The following is an 18,843-nucleotide window of genomic DNA, read 5'->3' on the forward strand; positions in this document are numbered from 1 at the left end:
TCGCCAGGAGCCAGCGACGAGCACGGGCACGACCAGGGCTGCAGGCGCGGCCCCGTTTCTCTCTGCTGCCGGAATTCCCAAACCAGGTGGGAGCGGGATGCGCCGGGAATGCCGCGGGATGGCCGGAGCGGGGATGGGGCTGATCCCGCTCCCGGCTGCGGTTTTGGGGTGTCACAGCTGCCATGGGAGGATTTCACCCTCCCAGCAGCTCCAGCCCTTTCTCCCGGGGTTCATCACCCCGGGGCTGGGGGATGGCTCCTTGTGCCAGCAGTTTTTGGGGTGGCACCGGGGCCAGGTACTTGCTTGAGCCCCCTCAGCTGCCGTGCCTCAGTTTCCCCATCCTCCCCCAGTGGGGTGGGGGGTACAGAGGAGTTTGCTTTGTTCCCCAAATCTGTGCTGGCCACCCCCTGAGCTGTTTCCAGCACTTTTTATTCAGCCCCAAATCCCTCCTGGTCCCTTCAGAGCCGTGGCCAGGCAGGAGAAGGACAAACCCCCCATTCCCAAGCAGCCTCTGTTTGCTGCTTCCCACCCAAATTTCAGTCAAATCTGCCCCAGCTCCTGCGTTTTGCATGAGGGACACCGAGCAGCCTTTGCCTCAACCAAAACAGCCCCAACAGCTCCTGGAGCCCTTGGCTGCTCCTCTGTGGGCTTGGAAACCTCCCCCAGAGCCTGGGGCACTCCTGGGGAGCCTTTGGGGTGCAGCTGAGGGATCAGGGCAGGACAAGGCACCAAAATCCCCATTCCCAGCCCAACGGAGCCCTCGGAGAGTGCGATGGATGAGTGGGATCTCCCACAATGGAAAAAAGAGGTGGAAAGTCTCAAGTACCAGCTGGCCTACAAGAGGGAGATGTCGTCCAAGACCATCCCTGAGTGAGTGGGAACTTTGCTTTCCCTTCCCTGTGCCCCCAAGAGCAGAACCCACCCCCAAATTCCCCCCTCAACTCCCTGGGGGTTCCCAGATGAGATTTCCTTTTTCTGGATCTCCAAGGCACAGGGTCAGAGCCCCCCGTGGTGTACCCAACCCTTTCCAGCTGCCCAAGCACCAGCACCATGGGACCCTCCTGACCCCGGGGTGCCCCCTGGGAGCCCCCCCAGGTGAAGATTCCCCCCTTTCCAGAGCTTAAAATACTTGAAATTATGGCTGCCTCTGTTCCCTCCGTGTTTGTCCCAGAGCTGGGGACACCCCTATGTCCCCCCCCCCGTGCATCAGGGGATCCCCCCAGCAGAGCAGAATTTACCCCACAGCCTGAGCCCCCCTAAATCCCCAAATTTTGCTGTCCTGACCCCCCTGGGGCTGTGCGCACCCCTCCCTCCCCTCTCTGCAGGTTTGTGAAGTGGATTGAGGATGGAATTCCTGAAGATCCCTTCCTGAACCCAGAGCTGATGAAGAACAACCCCTGGGTGGAGAAAGGCAAATGCATCATCCTCTGAGCATGGAGTTTCCAGGAGTTTGTTCCACTTCCAACATGAGAACCTGAACAAAAACCCTGAACAAAAATCCTGCCCTCAGCTCCTTTCTTCTCCTGTAGTTGTAGAAGGGGTTTTAGAAATGGGGGGACACAGGGAAATGCCCCAGGAGGGGGGCAGGTGCAGCAAAGGCTTCTCCAGGGGTTTGCTGCAGCTTCATCTCACCCTTCTGCCACCCAGGAAAGGCAGAGTTTGCAACTTGTAAAGAAGCTTTTTATAAAACCCCCCAGTTTTAGTGATTTTAGATATTTTTGTAGGATACCAGCAACCCAGGAAGAATCTGGCACCTGAAGGTTTATGACCAAAATAAACAGAGCAATAACTCCATACTGATTTTTTTTTAGATACATTTATTTCTTTTTTTAAACAAAACAAGTAGGTAATAAAAAACACTACCCCAAGATCATGGCCACACACCCATGGAAGGGTCAGAGAAGCAAAACCCAGGTGCTGCCCCAGCTGCAGCCCCAGGATTGCTTAGAGCAGGTCCCTGATGTAAAGGTTCCTCCTGACAGCGTTGGAGAAACCCTCATTGAAGCGGAACCAGACATCACTCCTGCCCACAGCCTTTCCCATCTGCACCTCCAGGGCCTCCTCCTTGCAAATCTGAGGGGCTGCAGCAGCAAAACCCACTTTTAAAACCTGCAAATGCTCAGCTGTGCCCTGCCTGGAGAGGGGAGGAGATCCCTGGGCTCTGGGATGGGGGGAGGGCAGTGCTGATGTTCCCCCAACAGCCCAAATTCCCTCTGGATGGGGCCACAACCCCTGGGTTTGCACCAGGAGCTCCCTGCCAGCTGCACTGGGGTCTGTTTGTCCCTGCTGCTGTCCCCTGGGGACGGGGCTGAGGGACAGGAGCCCCTCTTGGGTGCTGGCATTGGGAGGGGGGAGAGCCCCCAGGGGCACTGTGACACACCCAGGGCTCAGGGACACTTTGTCCCTGTGCCACCCACCTGGGGCTGGAGCCACTCTGTCCCTGTGCCACAGAGCTCAGGACCACCCTGTCCCTGTGCCACTCACCCAGAGCTTAGGGACGCTTTGTCCTTGTTCCATCCAGCCAGTTCTGAGGCCACCCTATCTCTGTCACTCACTTTGTCCCTGTGACACTCACCTGGGGCTGGAGCCACCTTGTCCCTGTGACACCCCCCTGGGGTTGGAGCCTCCCTGTGCCACCCACCCAGGGCTCAGGGCCACTCCATCCCTGTGCCACCCACCCAGAGCTCAGGGCCATCCTTGTCCCCATGTCACCCACCCAGTTCTGAGGCCACCCCACCCTGTGTCACCAACCCAGGGCTCAGGGTCACCTCACCCTGTGTCACCCACCCGGGGCCGTGGCCGCCTCTTTCCGCTGCAGTGGCCTCCCAAAAAAATCCGTCTCGGGCTGTGGGAAGCAAAAATCAGGGATGGAGCTGGGGCTGGAGCAGCTGCAGCTGCTGCTCAGAGAGGGACAGAAGCACAGCAGGATCCTCCCTGGGCAAGGCTCAGCCACCCCAGAGCAGAGCAGGAGCCAAATGCAAATCCTGCAGGAAGGGCCTGGGAATGCAAACAGCATCCAAATTTGGGGGAAAGACAAAATGTGAGGCTCAGGTGGGGTTTTACAGCCAGCAAAGGGAGAGGGGCAGTGATCCCAGCTCCTCTTGGAGCCCAAGGGTGTCCAGGGTGGATCATTCCAGAGCAGCTTTTCCAAGCCCAAATTCAGCAATTTCAGCCCAAACTCCCAAAGCTCTTCCCTCCCCCAGCCCTGAAAACTTCCTGGGACACATCAAAATGTCACCCAGATCCAATTCATGCCAATCCCAGCAATGCCTTTACAGGACACACGAAGCTGAGCTGGGCTATTAAAGGAAACTGGACTAAAACACCAAATTCCAGTGGAGCCAGGGAGTGTGTGGCAGCCCAGGAAAGGGGAATTGGGGCAGGAATGGAGCCTGACCTTGTCCTGCACTGCTGCTCTCCTCACAATGTGCTCCAGGCGCTGCTGGTGGCTGGGGGGCTCTGCTGGCTCCTCCCCCAGCCCATTCCCGGGCTCCTGTGGGGAGGACAGACCTGGGTCAGGCTCCCCTGGGGGTGGCTGAGCTCCAGCTTTGGGCACTGAGCACCTGCCACCCCCTTGTCCCCCATCCCAGTCACCCCCTGCAATATCCCAAAGATTTTTTCCATCATTTCCTGCCTTGTGGGATCAGCCCCAGCTGAAGTTTCTTTCCATGGGATTTCACATCCACACCAGGTAAACAAGGAGCCTTCAGTGATGTTTTTGAAGCCTCTCTTTGTCCCACACATCCCCTCAGGAGCCCTTCCCCTGCTCCAAGGGGCTCCCCAGGGATTAATTATCCTGCTGGCAGCAGGGCAGGGCAGGCATTGGCTACACCCAGGATGTTTCTCCACCTTTTCCACCCCTTCCCATCTTTTTCTGCCTCCAGGAGAGTGGGCAGAGCCACTCAGGCAGCTCTGGGACCTTTGGAAGTGCAGCAGCCAGGGGAAGAGTTCACCTCCCACAAACAGCAGCCCAAAAACTCCCACCTCAAATTCCCACCTCCTCCCTGCAGAGTGGAACTGTTCAAAGCTTGAACTCCCCCCACAATTCCTGCAAAAAGCTGAGCCCTCCATCCCAGCCCAGCCCAGCTGTGCAGTGAAACATCTGCAGCTGGGGGAGGTTAATCCTGGATTTCCACTCCTGCAGCTAAATCCAGTGGCTGCTTTGGGGAAAACACATCCCCAGGGATTTTCTCCACATGGCCAGCCCTGGCAGCCCTTTGGGAATGCCAACCTGGGCCAGGTTTCGTGCCTCTGCCCTCCTCATCTTCTCCAGCTCAATCTCCCTGGCAATGAGCTGCTTGGCCTGGTAGCTGAGCTGCCTCCGGGCTGGCAGAGCTGGGAAACGACACACAGCCTCCACATTCCTGCAAAAGAGAAAAACAGGGAATTAATCCCAAAAACACTCAGTTCTGCACAACCTGCAGCACAGAAAAGCAGGGGATTAATCTCAAAAAATCCCAGCTCCATACAGCATGCAGCACAGAAAAACAGGGAACTAATCCCAAAAAATCCCAGCTCTGCACAGCCTGCAGCACAGAAAAACAGGGAATATAACCCCAAAAAGCAGCCAGGGGTCCCAGAGCCCCTCCCCAGCCCTGGCACTCACGGGTCCAGCTTGAAGACGTACTGGCCCTCGGGCAGGCGCTCCTGCAGGTAGGTCAGGTTGTAGGTGAGCATGGTGCTGATGAGCTCAGCCAGCTGCTGCTTCTCCCTCAGGCTGTAGAGCTGGGTGTTCACCTGGACAGAGACAGCAGAGAACTGGGAAAACCCAACCAGCCCAAGCACAGGGTTTGTTTCAGGGTGAGGAAGGACCCAGATGGAGTTTAGCTTCTTTGGGACACACTGTTGGATTTTGTCCTTTTCTGATCCAGAATTGGAGTTTTTAAAAACTTCCATTTTTCAGTCTCATATGAAAAGTGAGACAATACAGATGTTTTAATTCACGCCATCACAATCACAAGCCAACTATTTCCTAATTACAATAAATGTTTCTTGGCCTATCAGCTTTTGTCACATCATGCTGTGAAATGCCTTAAAGCCAATCATTAAAAATTACCCCTCGTGGGTTCTATTACAATGCATCTTTCATAGTTCTATTTCTCCAAAGTATCTAGTTTTATTTGCAAGGCCATCCTTTGAAACCTTTCTTCTGGCTCTCAGCAATATTTGCCCTATTTCATGGCATTTCTAAGTCAGCATTTCTTATCTCCAAGATAAGATACAAATCCATTTCTCACCACACACACCCTTCCCAGAGCAGGGACAGATCCTCTCCTGGCTGGGGGTGACTCTGAGAGCTCCCCAAAGCCCAGCCCAGGTGCCCTCCCCCAGCTTCCCTCCAGGCACGCATTTGGGACAAACACAGGACAGCTCAGCAGGGATGGGTCTGCAGAGGGGTGCCAGCAGGGCCAGGGGCTGGGGACAGGCTGGGGACACTCACAGGTCGCAGCCTGGGGGCGATGATGTCCAGCAGCAGGCACAGCACGTCCAGCACCAGCGCCTGCTGCCCCGCGCGGCTGCGCGCGCCCGGCGCGATCCCCGACACCATGGACAGCACCACGTTCTGCATCTGGCTCAGCTTGGCCACGGCCTGGGGACAGCACAGGCACCTCAGAGAGCTGTCCCTGCAGGGCCACAGCTGTGCCACCGGGCCCGGCTGCACTTGCCTCGGGCTGGCTGCTGGGGTAGGCCAGGCGGGGGATGGAGGCGGCGGCGAAGAGCAGGTGGAAAGCCACGGGCAGGAAGGGCAGGTAGCGCAGCAGCTGGAAGCTCTGGCCCTGCAGCACGGCCCTGCCCAGCAGGTCAGAGAAGCTCAGCCACTCCAGGGCCAGGCACACGGAGCCCAGGCTGGAATCTCGCACCTTCATCTTCAGGAAGTTCTCAAACAGGCCCTGGAAGAGGCTGTGGCATCAGAGGGAACCCGCCTGGCTCGTCCCACCGAGCTCCAGCCCCCTTGGCTGCTCTCACCTGGGCCAGCTTCTCCTGCTCCCCCGAGGAGATGGAGAGCTGCAGGATGTGGTGGAAGCGCTGGGAGGAGGAGCTGAAGCCCCCTGAGCCCCCAGGGTGGGACAGCTCCTCGTCCCCCAGCAGGAGCTGGGCTGGCAAAGAGGGATCCATTCCTATCCTGTGCCTGGGAGAGCCCAAAGGGAAGAGCTGAGGGTTTCCCAGGCCTGGAGGGGCCAGCGAGGAATATTTGGATGCTTGGGAACTGGAGTGGAGGCAATGCCAATGCTGAATTATTGGGAGCTAAGTGGAGTGGTAAGAAAACATCTGGAATGGCTTCAAACTGAGAGAGGAAATGTTTAGAGGGAATATTGGGAAGGAACATCCCGTGGGAGGGTGGAAGGCCCTGGAATAGAATTTCCAGAGAAGCTGTGGCTGCCCCTGGATCCCTGGCAGTGTCCAAGGCCAGGTTGGATGGATTTGGGGCAGCCTGGCACAGTGGGAGGTGTCCCTGCCATGGCAGGGATGGCACTGGATGGGCTTTGAGGTTCTTCCAACCCAAACCATTCCAGGATTCCATGATAGACAAATCCCCTCAAGACCCTGCAGCTCATGGAATCACAGAACACTACTCCAAACCCCATCCCTTGAACACTTCCAGGGATCCAGGGGGAGCCACAGCTTCTCTGGGAAATGGGAACATCACCCTCCAAACACCCACCAGGTCTAAAATCTCCCTCCTCCTACCTCTGGAGCCTGGGCAGCTGGAAGATCTCCTGCCAGATGGAGAAGAGCCCCTTGTTCTGGTCCTTCAGGCCAATCCTCATGGTCTGCACCAGCTGCACACTGAGCTCCTTCTGCCCTCGGCCGTGCAGGAACTGCAGCAGGAGTGAGGGATGGAGGGGATGGAGGGGATGGGGACCCCAAACCCCTGAACAGCTGGACACAGCCACTCCCCTCCCTGCACACGTAAGGACAAAAACAGCCCAGGGGACTGGGTGATGTTCCAGGGATCTGCCTGGAAGGGACTTTTGTCCCCTCTGTCCCAGTGTGAACATGGAGCTGCAGCAGGAGTGTGTCCCCAGGCCATACCTGTGACCCCAGGCCATCCCTGTGACCCCAGGGCCATCTCCACTTCCTTAGGGACAGCCCCACATCCTCAGGGTCACTGCAGTGTCCCCAGAGCCATCTCTGTGTCCCCAGGGCCATCCCCATGTCCCCAGAGCCATGCCCATGTCCCCACAACCATCCCTGTGTCCCCAGTGCCCTGGCAGTGTTCCCAGGGCCGTGCCCACGTCCCCAGGGTCCTCCTTGTGTCCCCAGAGCCATCCCTGCATCCCCAGGGTCATCCCCATGTCCCCAGTCCCCGGCAGTGTCCCCAGCCCCAAGCAGTGTCCCCCAGAGCCCTGGCAGTGTCCCCAGCCCCCGGCAGTGTCCCCAGCCCCCAGCAGTGTCCCCAGAGCCCTGGCAGTGTCCCCAGCCCCCAGCAGTGTCCCCCAGAGCCCTGGCAGTGTCCCTAGAACCCTGGCAGTGTCCCTAGAACCCTGGCAGTGTCCCCCAGAGCCCTGGCAGTGTCCCCAGCCCCCGGCAGTGTCCCCAGCCCCCAGCAGTGTCCCCAGCCCCCAGCAGTGTCCCCCAGAGCCCTGGCAGTGTCCCCAGCCCCCAGCAGTGTCCCCAGCCCCCAGCAGTGTCCCCACACCTGCAGGGTGTTGATGCAGGAGCGGATGTCGCTGTCGGTTTTCTCGCACAGCGCCAGCAGCGCTCCCGTGTCCGCCCGCATTCCCTGCTGGACAGCGATCTGAGGGAGCAGGACAGGGCTCAGGGCCAGGGAGGGGACACAGCCAGGGGACAGGGGGGCCCTGGCTGTCCCCAGACCTCGCTGAGCCGCTGGGCGAGCCGGGAGGGAGCGGTGCGGGGGAAGCTGAGCAGGAAGGATTGCTGCCGGAGCGGGCGGAGCGCGGGCACGAACCTGGGGAGGGAACAGGGGTGAGATGCAGCAGGGAGCTCCCTTTTATCCTGGAACTAAATATTCCCAAGTAGGCTGGGAAGGACCTCTCAGAGCAATGAGTCCAACTGTTCCCCCAGTACTGCCAAGCCACCATGAAATGATGTCCCCAGCTTTTAAATCCCCTCAGGGATGGGGACTCCACCACTGCCCTGAGCAGCTTGGACCAATGAATACTTGACTGCCCTTTCCATGAAGGAATGTTCCTAAAATCCCACCCAAACCTCCCCTGCCCAGCCTGAGGCCATTCCCTCTTCTCCTGCCCCTGCTCCCTGGGAGCAGAACCCGACTCCCTCAGCTGTCCCCTCCTGTCAGGGAGTTGTGCAGAACCAGAAGTTCCCTCTGTTCCCCCTTTTCTCCAGGCTGAGCCCCTTTCCCAACTCTCTCTGGAATTCTCCATTCCCTTCCCTGGACACACTCCAGCCCCTCAATGTCCCTCTTGTGAGGAGCCCAAACCAAGCCCAGGACTTGAGAAGCTGCACTCCAACACAGACCCCAGCTGCTGTCTGGGGGCAGGGTGTGGTGTCCCTGTCCCCCCAGGGCTGGTGACACTCACTGGTCGTTGCAGATGCAGATGATGGGCCGGAGCAGGAGCCCCCCCTCGCGCCGCCGCCGCCCCGCGCCCGCCTCACCCTCCCCATCCTTCCTCTGGATGATGGCCAGCAGCACATTGATGGAGGCCTGGGGGGACAGAAGGATGCCAGAGATGGATTCTTGCTGGTGGAGCAGTGGAGAAGTCAGCAGGGTGATGGAGATGTCAGCAGGGTGATTGAGATGTTAGGGGGGTGATGGAGATGTTAGAGGAGTGATGGAGATGTTTGATGGAGATGTTAAATGGAGATGTTTGATGTTGCTGTTTAATGTTAGATGGAGATGTCTGATGGTTGATGGTGCTGTTTGATGGTTGATGGTGCATGGTGATGTTTGATGGAGATGTTTGATGGTGCTGTTTGATGTCTGATGGTGAGGGTGGAGCAGCCCCACTCACCGCGGGCGCGCCGTCGATCTCGTCAATGATGAGACAGTTGGGTCTCTCGTGGGTCCCCAGCACTGACCTCATCTGGGTGGCAGCTTCAATGCGGGTCCTGAACACCTCAGGGCTGCGGTCATCACTGCAGGGGACATGGAGACAGGTGAGCTTGGGCATGGGGACACGGCCAGCATCGTCACCGGGACAGTGTCACCTCCCAACAGCAGCACCTCCCAACAGCACCATCACCTCCAGCACAGCATCATCTCCACCATCACCTCCACAGCACCACCACCTCCAGCATCACCCTTAGGACACTGTCACTTCCCAGCATCACCTCCAGAACATCCCCACCTCTGGGACACCATCCTTCCCAGGATACCATCACCATCACAACAGCATCACTTCAAGCATTACCCCCACACCACCATCACCTCCAGCATCACCTCCAGAACAGCATCATCTCCAGCAACACCTGCCCCTGGTTTTGGGGGAGGGCATGGGCTCACCTGGCACCCAGGGCTCACTCAGGGCTCACTCAGGGCTCACCTGGCATTCATCTCCACAGCGTTGTACCCCGCGTGCCTGGCAATGACGTGAGCCAACGTGGTCTTGCCCAGGCCAGGGGGCCCACAGAGCAGGGCCACCTGTGGCACAGAGAGAGGGGAGGTGACCTCTGGAGGACTTCCTCCATGGAGGGGACACTGCTGCTCCTCAGCTGGTGGCAGCCACAGTGACCCACAGCCACGTCCCTTCCTGCTCACCTTGTACTTGGGTCTCTTGTGCTGGTCCAGCTCAGCCTCCAGGATCTCCTCAGTGAGCTGGACCTTGGTTTTCCACTTGTTGGGATGTTCCTTGGCATGGCTGAGTGGGGGATGAGCTGCAGGGCTGGGCTTGGGCTTCTTGCCAGCCTTGTCCTTGCCAAACACCACCGTGTCCCACAGCTTGAGCCACTTGAGCAGGCAGCGGTTGGTGTACTGCAGGGGGAGGAGAGCAGGGAATCCATGGAGCCTGGCAAAAATCCAGCTGAGGGAGAGGAAGGTTCTTCTCCATGAGAGGATGCTCAGGGCATCTCCCTGGGACAAGGTGGGAATGCCTCCCTTCCCAGCTCAGCCCCCATCCCTCAGGGAACTCCTGGAAAAGTCACATCAACCTCATCCCTGCTGGCCCTGCTCTGTCTTGGCTCAACTCAGAACTTCCCACACTCTACCAGCACATTCAAAACTTCCAATATTCCCCAAAAAATTCAAAATAGCCAACAACTCCTGACTAAAATCCTCCTAAGCTTTTTTTTTTGTCTTATTTTGGTCACTTCCCATAGTTTCTTCTGCCAGAACATCCCCAGTCTCCAATAAAAACCTGCCATCCCAAACTCTCAGGGACTCAGCACTGCTCCCAGCACAGACACACTGCTTCCAAAGGCAGCTCCTGATCCCATGGCACTAAGGAAGAGCTGCAGAAGTGCTGCCCCACCCATGCCAAGCACCCCTCTTGTCCCAGCACCTCACATCATCACTGAGCAGCTCCATGTAGCGCCGGGGTGTGAACTTGTCCACCCAGAGGCAGTGGGATGCAGATTCCTCCTCAGCTGCTGCATCTGTATCCATGCTGGGATCTGGGCTCTCAGCACTGGGCTCGCTCCCCAGGCAACTGCAGGATGGAATTAATTCACCCCAAAGCCCCCCAGGAGTCAGGGCAGGGTGGGAATTCCACCCAGACTCCCCAAGCTGGGGGTGATGAGGGCAAAAAGGCTCCTCTGCTTGAGGATCCTGAAACAGCAATGTGGCAGTGACTGGGGAGGGATTCCATCCTGAAATCTCACCTGTTGATGATCTCTGTCAGCTGCTGGGAGGCCTCCAGAACCTGCCTGCGACGCTTGAGCACAAACACAGAGAGGGGTCAGAGACATCTCCCAAATCTACAGCTGGGGAATAGGAATTTGGGAGCAGCAGGAGGGGCAGGTGTGGGGGATGTGGTACCTCCTCATCCACCTGCTCCTTCAGGTAGGAGAAGGGCACTCCCAGCAAGTGGAGTGGCCTGCGAGCGTTCCAGCCCAGGGAATCGGGGAGCTGCAAGGACACAACACAACCAGCTCTCCTGAAGCACTGCAGCCCACAGAGGAGCAAAGCTGACCCTCAGAGCCCTGCTCACCTCCAGCCCTGTCCCACAGGGATCATCCCTCAGCACCAGGAACACCCTGGTGCCCTGGGTGGATGTCACATTGATGTAATCCTCCAGGACTGGGGGTCTCCTCAGGACCCTCTTCTTTCCCACGGGTGGTGTGGTCTGCAGGGGGATCATCCCACTCATCTCCAGGTGGTTCGAGCTGGAAAACACCAAATCCCTTCAGTGGGGGAAGAACCCTTTCCCTCTCTCCTGTTAAAAACGGGGTTCAGCGTGGCCGACCTGGTATCGTGGGGAGCCAGAGGTGCCTCTGGGCCACCATCCCAGGAAACATCGGGAGCCAACTCCTCATCCGCACCGAAATCCAGCTTCTTCACAGCTTCCAGGCGCTGCCGCTTCGGCTTCGGGGCTGCAGCGAGGGGAGAGCATCACTGACCGCCGCTGGTACCCGGGGGACAGGGGTCAGCAGCACCCGGGAACCGGGTCAAACCTACTGCGGGGCTCGGCTGCTGCCGGGGACACGGCGGGGACACAGTCCCGGTCCCTGTCATCGCCGCTGGTGCCCCCGGGAGAATCCCCCGGTGGGTCGGGCTTCTCCGGCCGCTGCCTCTTGCTCCGGAACCGGGAGGTTTTGGGGCCATCGGCTGGGGATGGCTCATCTGTAACAGGGGTGGCACCACGGGGCCGGTCAGCGGAGGGGACCCGCGGTGGGGCGGGCGCGCCAAGCACGGTCCCGCCCGCTCCCTCCGTCCCTCCCGGTGCCGCAGCAGCGCCCACCTCCCAGCTCGGCCAGCACCTCCAGCTCGGCGGCGAAGCGCTCGTAGAAGCTATCCTCGGGGCCATCACCGAGCCCACCCTCGGAGCCATCACCGAGCCCACCCTCGGGGCCGCTCCCGGCGCCCGCCATCCGCCGCGCCCGCCCCGCCGCCGCCACCGGCCCCGCTTCCGCCCGCGCACGCCGCGCAGCTGGCGCTGATTGGGCGCGGCGCGCGCGGGCGGAGGCGGGGCCGGCTCTGATTGGGCGCGGTGCGAGCGCTGCCGGGAGCGCTGCGGGAGTGGGCGGGGCCCGGGTGGCGGGGGCGCTTTGCGGCTCCCCTCAGCCCTGCCCCGAGCCCCTCAGCCCGGTCCGGAGCCCCTCAGCCCTGCCCCGAGCCCCTCAGCCCTTCCTGGGTCCCCTCAGCCCTGCCCGGGTCCCCTCAGCCCTGCCCCGAGCCCCTCAGCCCGGTCCGGAGCCCCTCAGCCCTTCCTGGGTCCCCTCAGCCCTGCCCCGAGCCCCTCAGCCCGGTCCGGAGCCCCTCAGCCCTTCCTGGGTCCCCTCAGCCCGGTCCGGAGCCCCTCAGCCCTTCCTGGGTCCCCTCAGCCCTTCCTGGGTCCCCTCAGCCCTGCCCCGAGCCCCTCAGCCCTGCCCCGAGCCCCTCAGCCCTGCCCCGAGCCCCTCAGCCCGGTCCGGAGCCCCTCAGCCCTTCCTGGGTCCCCTCAGCCCTGCCCCGAGCCCCTCAGCCCTGCCCCGAGCCCCTCAGCCTTTCCTGGGTCCCCTCAGCCCTGCCCCGAGCCCCTCAGCCCTGCCCCGAGCCCCTCAGCCCTTCCTGGGTCCCCTCAGCCCTGCCCGGGTCCCCTCAGCCCTGCTCGGCTCCTCTCCGCCGATCGTGTCCGCGCCCCGCGTCTCCTTGTCCCATCCCCTCCGCCGCGGAGCCTCCACGCGTGACAGCGCGGCGGGGATGCGCCATCCCCATGGCGGGACAGCGGCGGAGCCGTGCGCTGTGACACGGGCATGGCGGCGGCTGGAGCGCTGCTGTAGCGGCCGTGCCGCTGTGGGACCTGCATCGCGTGTGACTGCGGTGAGGCTGGGGACAGGCAGGGGGACAGCGGTGAGGCTGGGGACAGGCAGGGGGACAGCGGTGAGGCTGGGGACAGGCAGGGGGACAGCGGTGTTGCGGGTACCTCTGCAGCAGTGTGACATCTCTATTCCTTACTGGGGTATCCCACCCTTACTGGCGTATCCCATCCCTATTAGAGTATCCTATCCCTATTAGCGTATCCCAGCTCTACTGGGGTGTCCCATCCCTACTAATATATCTCATTCCTACTGGGGCATCCCATGCCTACTGGAGTATCCCATCCCTATTAAGGTATCTCATCCCTGCTGGAGTATCCCACCTCCAGGCTCTGCTCCCTGGCTGTCCCGGGCTGCTGTGCCCATCCTGGGCAGTTCCTCCTGTCCTGCTCATCCCTCTTCCCCCTCTCTCTCTCTCCCCCAGGGCACTGGCCATGGAGCCGGGCACCATTGACAACCTGTCCATCCTGTACCAGAGCTCCGACTTCATCGTGGTGAACAAGCACTGGGACCTGCGCATCGACAGCAAGATGTGGTACGAGACGCTGACCCTGCAGAGCCAGCTCAAGCACCGCTTCCCCGAGCTGGCCGACCCCGACACCTACTACGGCTTCAGGTGAGCACCTGGGCCCCAGCCTGGCTCTGCCCTCAGCTGGGGACACTCCTGAGATGCCCAGGGTGCTCCTTTGCCCCCTGTGTCCTTGCCAGGTTCTGCCACCAGCTGGATTTCTCCACCAGCGGGGCCCTGTGTGTGGCACTCAACAAAGCAGCAGCAGGCAGTGCCTACAAGTGCTTCAAGGAGCGCCTGGTGACCAAAGCCTACCTGGCCCTGGTGAGTCCTCCCTGCCACCTCCTGGTGTTCCTGAACACCTCTGCCCTGAGGGAAAGCTGAGGGAGTTGGGGGTGTTCAGCTGGAGAAGAGAAAGATTCTGAGTTGGAGCCTAAAGGCACTCCAGGAGAGCTGGAGAGGGATTTGGACAAGGCCATGGAGGGACAGGATACAGGGAATGGCTTCCACTGCCAGAGGGTGGCGTTAGGTTGGATATTAGGATGGAATTCTGGCACAGGGTGCCCAGAGAAGCTGTGACTGCCCCATTGGTAATGTCCAAGGCCAGCTTGGATGGGGCTGGGAGCAACCTGGGACAGTGGAAGGTGTCACTGCCCCCAGCAAGTACTTGGGCTTGGGGAAATGGATGGGCTTTAAGGTCCTTCCAAGGCCAGCCTTTGTGTGATTCCATGATTGCTGTCATGGAGGGGTGGGTGAGGAGCAGAGGCTCAGTTTGCACATTCCTGCCCCCAGGTGAGGGGCCACGTGAGCCAGAGCCGGATGACAATCAGCTTTGCCATCGGGAAGAACACCAGGGAGGGCATGACCCACATGATGTGCATCGAGGGCACAGAGGGTGAGCAGCCCCTTCCCTGCCCTGCCCACACCCCCAGGGCTGAGCTGGGCCATCACAAACCCCCTCTGGATCTCCTTGCAGGCTGTGAGAATCCCAAGCCATGCCAGTCAGAGCTGGTGGTGCTGGAGCATGGATCCTACAGTGGAGACCCTGTCACCAAAGTGCTGCTGCAGCCACTGACAGGTGGGGACAGGGACAGGACAGCTCTGTCTGGGAGCAGAGCCTGGAAAGGGAGCAGGGAAGCTGAGAACTGCCGTGCTCAGAGGGACAAATGCCATTCGGTGTATTGTCACCATGCCCTGAAGAAAGGATTCAGGAATTTCCTGTCCCTGATTCCCATTCTCCCCTCAGGCAGGACTCACCAGCTCCGGGTTCACTGCAGCGCCATCGGCCACCCCATCGTGGGGGACTTCACCTACAGCCAGCGGCAGGACAGCAATCCCTACAGGATGATGCTCCACGCCTACTACCTGCGCATCCCCACCGGCAAGGAGCTGATCGAGGTGTGCGCCCCCGACCCCTTCGTCACCACCATGGACAGCAACTGGCTGCCCCAGCGCGTCACCCGGCGGCTGCAGGACGTCATCCAGGAGCTCAAGGACAAGGACACGCACGAGGAGGGGGAGGAGAGCCGGGAGGCTGCCGGAGAGGAGGAAGCGGGGAGAGAAGGCAGGAGGGAGGAGACAGAGGAGCAGCGGGCGCGGTGCGAGCAGTGGTTGGCTGAGTGGGCTCTGGAGTGAGCACAAAGCACGTCCCTGCATTTCCAGCTCCATCCCCACTGTGCCCAGCGCTGCCTCCACACCTGCACTCCCTGTACGGCTTCCCTCGCTCCTGGGGCTGGCTTCAGGTGGATTTTAGGAGTGGTTGAGGTGGGGTTATTGTGTAATGTCCAGTATCTATCTGGTCATGGGATGTCCCTTGCCAAACCCTGGGCCTCAGCAGCAGAGTCAGTGTCACATTCCAGCTTCCAGTGACCCCAAAGCTTTCCATCCCTGTCCTGGGGCTTGGGCACATCTGGACACTGCCATGGACATTCTCCCTGCTTGGATGTGGAATTGCAGCCCAGCACAGGGCAGGGAGAACCTCCAGTGTCCCTCATTGCCATTCCCTCACTCCAGCTGCTGTGTTGTGTAGGAGGTGGGAGATTGGGGGCTGGAGCACATTCTGGGGACACTGGTAGCCCCCCAGTCCTGGGGTGTCCTGTGAAACTGGACTGGAATGGGCATGAAGAGGTTCCTGCCCCTCGTGCCCTCCCTCCCTCAGCCCACCTAGGGTTTTTTAAAGGTTTGGTGGAGGTGAAGGAGTTGATACCAATGGATTTTAAACTTTTTTCAATTTTCTAGGAAGAGAATCTAGTCTTTTAGGGTTTGTACAATACGGGTGGTCTCAGGAATGAGGTATTTTTAATATTTCTGTGGTCAGAAAGCCAGCAGCCCAAAGCTTTTTTAATGGATTTTATTATTCCTTCTACTAGCACTACTTTTATCCCTGCTGAGACAGGTCAGAGGACACAAATCCCTTTCTGCCCACCCACATGAGGAGGGATCAGTGTCCTGTGTGGATCCCATGGGGTGGCTCCTGCCTGGCAGGTTTCCAGAGGGTCCTGCAGGCAGGTCCTTCAGCTGGGCACTTTGGGAAAGCTCTGGACCAGCAGGAAAAGGATAAAGCTGGAAAAACAGGCTGAGAACTGATAGGAAGAGCAGGCAGGAGCTCAGCTTTGACTGAGCCAAGAAAATTCCCTTGGAAGTACCCTTGCTTTGCTGGTCATCCTGCTTTGCTTTCCCCTTCCCTGCTCATCCTCTGCAGCCCTTGGGGGACATTTGGGAATGAAAACAGGACACCTGGGGAGGGACAGAGGGGCTGGAGCCACACAGCCCCATCCATCCCAGGGCTGTCTAGGACCACATCAGCACGTGCCCAGAGTTGTCACCTCACCTGCCCCATCCCATTGGAAGCACACCCGATGGGCTCACACAGCTGGTATTCACAGCCCTCTCCTTGTGGATAAACACACCCTGCACATCACCAAAATGCCCGGGGTGGGGGGAATTGGATCCTGTCCCGTGTGTCCCTTTTGTGGCTCGGTGCCACCACTGCAGGGTGGGACTGGCACTCCGCTGTTCGCCAAAGGTGCGGGGCGGGAGGGGCTGGAAATCCAGCGGGGATTCGCGCGTCACGGGGGGGACAGGGAATGCGGGGTGGGGACATGGGGACAAGGATGGGGCTGGCACCCCCAGCCCACCGTGTTTGCAACCCCGCCCAGCCTCTGCGAGCTGCTTTTCCCGACGCCGCAGGTGAAAAGGAATTTCCTGACCCTGCAGAAGGAGATTTCCAGGCGCCCATCGCGGCTGCATTCCAGAGCCCTGTCCCCGTCCTGTCCCCTCCTCTCGTGGCCTGGGTTGTGGTGTGGCTGTGATGTCCTGTGCACTCTGCAGTTCCAGTTTTGGTGTATTTGCTCTATTAAAACGTGTCTCTGCCCTTCACTCTCTGCTTTTTTTCTTTGATCCATTCCGTTCTCCCGGGGGTTTCCAGGAATGAGGCTGGACCGGACCCGAGGGAGCGGCCCCGGGGCTCCCCCCCGGCCAAGCTGTGGTGAGAGTGGCAGAATTATTGTGAGAGCCCCAGGATTGCTGTGACAGCCCCAGGATTGCTGTGTGAGCCCCAGGATTGCTGTGTGAGCCCCAGGATTGCTGTAAGAGCCCCAGGATTGCTGTGTGAGCCCCAGGATTGCTGTGTGAGCCCCAGGATTGCTGTGTGAGCCCCAGGATTGCTGTGTGAGCCCCAGGATTGCTGTGTGAGCCCCAGGATTGCTGTGTGACAGCCCCAGGATTGCTGTGAGAGCCCCAGGATTGCTGTGACAGCCCCAGGATTGCTGTGAGAGCCCCAGGATTGCTGTGACAGCCCCAGGATTGCTGTGAGAGCCCCAGGATTGCTGTGTGACAGCCCCAGGATTGCAGAGGAAAAAACTGATTGAAGACCTAAAGGATTATTGCAGTCTTTAAGACTGAGAGATTTGCTTTTTTAGATTATGAGCCAGACACGGGCAGAGAGCACCTGGTTAAGGGAGAGGAGCATTCCCAGCCCTCCTGGCACAGGGAAATGCAGTCAGAGCTCACAGCTGGCCTTGGAATGTTCCCAGGAACAGCCTGGGGCAGATGTTCCTCCACATGTTTAAGTTCAGGGTGGATCCTCCTGTGGCAGCTCCTGAGGGGGTTTCAGGGTCAGCTTTGATCCCCACAGGGACACGGTGACCCCCAGAGTGACCCTGATGTGTCCCTGCCCTCCTGTTGCAGCCACCTCTGTCCAGCCAGCCCGGGGCAGGGGCTGTCCCTGCAGCATCCTCATAGCAAACAAGTCTCTGTCATTTTACTGCCCCAACAGGAGCTATTTTTACAGTAAATCCTTCCAAAATAGAAACCAGCAACGCCCATGGGCGTCGACCCAGCCCTGGGGCTGCAAGACCGGTTGGGGGACGGGGCTGGGGACAGGATATGGCTGAGGGGTGACAAACCCCTCTTGGCACCGTGCCAGCAGCTCCAGGAACCCCCAGAGAGGGCTGGGACCCCCAAACCTGGCCGAGAGGGGGGTGCAGCCCTGCTCCAGCCCAGCCCACCTTCCCTTTTCCTGGGATAAACACTCAGATAATGTTTGTGCTCCAGGTTGTCATCTCGGAGCCTCAGGAGTTATTTTATTCCTTTGGTTTTGGGCTCCTTCATAGCACATTTTGGAATGTAAAAAAAGGGGAATGGGATCAGCTGTGATCCAGGGGAAAAGTAGAGGCACAGAAGAAGCAGCTCCCAGAGGGTGCTGAGCCCATCACTGAGCTCTCTCTGCCCTATAAAACAATCCCCTGAGCAGCTCTCCAGCTTCTCCCCTCACCAGGAGCACCTTGATCCCCCTCAGGAGCACAGAAACTCCCAACCCAGAGCCTTGAACTGCTTCTGGATTCCCTTAGGGTTCAGCTGAACCCAGAGCTCAAAGTGACCCTTTACCGAGAAGTACCAAGAAAACATTTTACCAAGAGCAAAACCAGGGAGAAGGAAAGGAGCCTGACAAAAGAGAGTTGAGAAACTGCCCTGTCACACCCCGTGTGCGGAGCAGCATCCCCACCCCGCACAGATAAAGTGCCGAGCACTCCTGGGCAGCCCAGCCCCGGGGGAGCCTTCCCACCCTTCCCATCCCTCAGCCAAATCCCCCTGCACAAGGAGGAGGAGAACGGCTGGGCACTGCCACGGTAGGATTTGGGGGGAAAAAATTATGTTTAAGCGGGGAAAATTCTTTGCCTGGCCATAGGGATGGCTGTGGGCAGCCCCGAGGGGATTTAGGGAGCAGGGATTGGTTTTTTAGCAGGATATCCCTCCTGAGGGGTGGGGAAGGGTGGGGAACACCTGCTGGGCTCCCCCACTGCCTTACACTGGATTTCTCCCAGTCTGTGCAGGTGAGGAGCTGGGGGATGGAGTGAGGCCCAGTCCCTGCGGGAAAATTGTGGGATTTCTTTTAATAGCAAGTGGGAAAAATCTTGTTTTCTGTTATGTAGGATTTAAAATCTCTCCCATGGTCAAGG

General features: G+C 59.3%; 3 protein-coding genes across 3 annotated transcripts; 2 read left to right on the forward strand and 1 right to left on the reverse strand.

Annotated features, from left to right (window-relative positions):
- GNG13 (G protein subunit gamma 13) lies at nucleotides 1-1,491 on the forward strand. The gene is made up of 3 exons (XM_079321228.1): nucleotides 1-86; nucleotides 748-870; nucleotides 1,326-1,491. Exons 2-3 carry the CDS (start codon nucleotides 773-775, stop codon nucleotides 1,429-1,431), a joined length of 204 nt encoding a protein of 67 aa, XP_079177354.1. The 5' UTR covers nucleotides 1-86; nucleotides 748-772; the 3' UTR covers nucleotides 1,432-1,491.
- Nucleotides 1,492-1,803: 312 nt separating this feature from the next.
- CHTF18 (chromosome transmission fidelity factor 18) lies at nucleotides 1,804-12,000 on the reverse strand. Its single transcript, XM_079320861.1, has 22 exons — nucleotides 11,820-12,000; nucleotides 11,537-11,701; nucleotides 11,325-11,451; nucleotides 11,070-11,244; nucleotides 10,898-10,987; nucleotides 10,741-10,793; nucleotides 10,427-10,568; nucleotides 9,683-9,895; nucleotides 9,468-9,565; nucleotides 8,937-9,060; nucleotides 8,505-8,629; nucleotides 7,819-7,912; nucleotides 7,643-7,741; nucleotides 6,691-6,821; nucleotides 5,968-6,130; nucleotides 5,667-5,891; nucleotides 5,441-5,590; nucleotides 4,607-4,737; nucleotides 4,232-4,364; nucleotides 3,398-3,493; nucleotides 2,788-2,845; nucleotides 1,804-2,081 (listed from the first exon to the last, which is right to left on the reverse strand). Exons 1-22 carry the CDS (start codon nucleotides 11,947-11,949, stop codon nucleotides 1,945-1,947), a joined length of 2,859 nt encoding a protein of 952 aa, XP_079176987.1. The 5' UTR covers nucleotides 11,950-12,000; the 3' UTR covers nucleotides 1,804-1,944.
- Nucleotides 12,001-12,724: 724 nt separating this feature from the next.
- RPUSD1 (RNA pseudouridine synthase domain containing 1) lies at nucleotides 12,725-16,386 on the forward strand. Its single transcript, XM_079320862.1, has 6 exons — nucleotides 12,725-12,880; nucleotides 13,301-13,492; nucleotides 13,585-13,708; nucleotides 14,177-14,279; nucleotides 14,361-14,462; nucleotides 14,631-16,386. The coding sequence occupies exons 2-6, from the start codon at nucleotides 13,311-13,313 to the stop codon at nucleotides 15,017-15,019; spliced, it is 900 nt and encodes a 299-aa protein (XP_079176988.1). The 5' UTR covers nucleotides 12,725-12,880; nucleotides 13,301-13,310; the 3' UTR covers nucleotides 15,020-16,386.
- Nucleotides 16,387-18,843: the final 2,457 nt, after the last annotated feature.

This window comes from Erithacus rubecula (assembly GCF_903797595.1).
Source record: "Erithacus rubecula genome assembly, chromosome: 17".
In the NCBI taxonomy this organism is placed as follows: Eukaryota; Metazoa; Chordata; class Aves; order Passeriformes; family Muscicapidae; genus Erithacus; species Erithacus rubecula.

What these genes read in the sequence shown, in the direction of transcription:
- GNG13 (XM_079321228.1), top strand. Translation starts at nt 773, where the DNA reads ATGGATGAGTGGGATCTCCCACAATGGAAAAAAGAGGTGGAAAGTCTC. An exon ending in TCGTCCAAGACCATCCCTGA is followed by an intron (nt 871 to 1,325) that starts GTGAGTGGGAAC and finishes CCCTCTCTGCAG; the next exon opens with GTTTGTGAAGTGGATTGAGG.
- CHTF18 (XM_079320861.1), bottom strand. Translation starts at nt 11,949, where the DNA reads ATGGCGGGCGCCGGGAGCGGCCCCGAGGGTGGGCTCGGTGATGGCTCC. An exon ending in AGGAGCAGGTGGATGAGGAG is followed by an intron (nt 10,794 to 10,897) that starts GTACCACATCCC and finishes TTTGTGCTCAAG; the next exon opens with CGTCGCAGGCAGGTTCTGGA. An exon ending in AGGCACGAAACCTGGCCCAG is followed by an intron (nt 3,494 to 4,231) that starts GTTGGCATTCCC and finishes TCCTCCCCACAG; the next exon opens with GAGCCCGGGAATGGGCTGGG.
- RPUSD1 (XM_079320862.1), top strand. Translation starts at nt 13,311, where the DNA reads ATGGAGCCGGGCACCATTGACAACCTGTCCATCCTGTACCAGAGCTCC. An exon ending in GACACCTACTACGGCTTCAG is followed by an intron (nt 13,493 to 13,584) that starts GTGAGCACCTGG and finishes TGTCCTTGCCAG; the next exon opens with GTTCTGCCACCAGCTGGATT. An exon ending in GCTGCTGCAGCCACTGACAG is followed by an intron (nt 14,463 to 14,630) that starts GTGGGGACAGGG and finishes TTCTCCCCTCAG; the next exon opens with GCAGGACTCACCAGCTCCGG.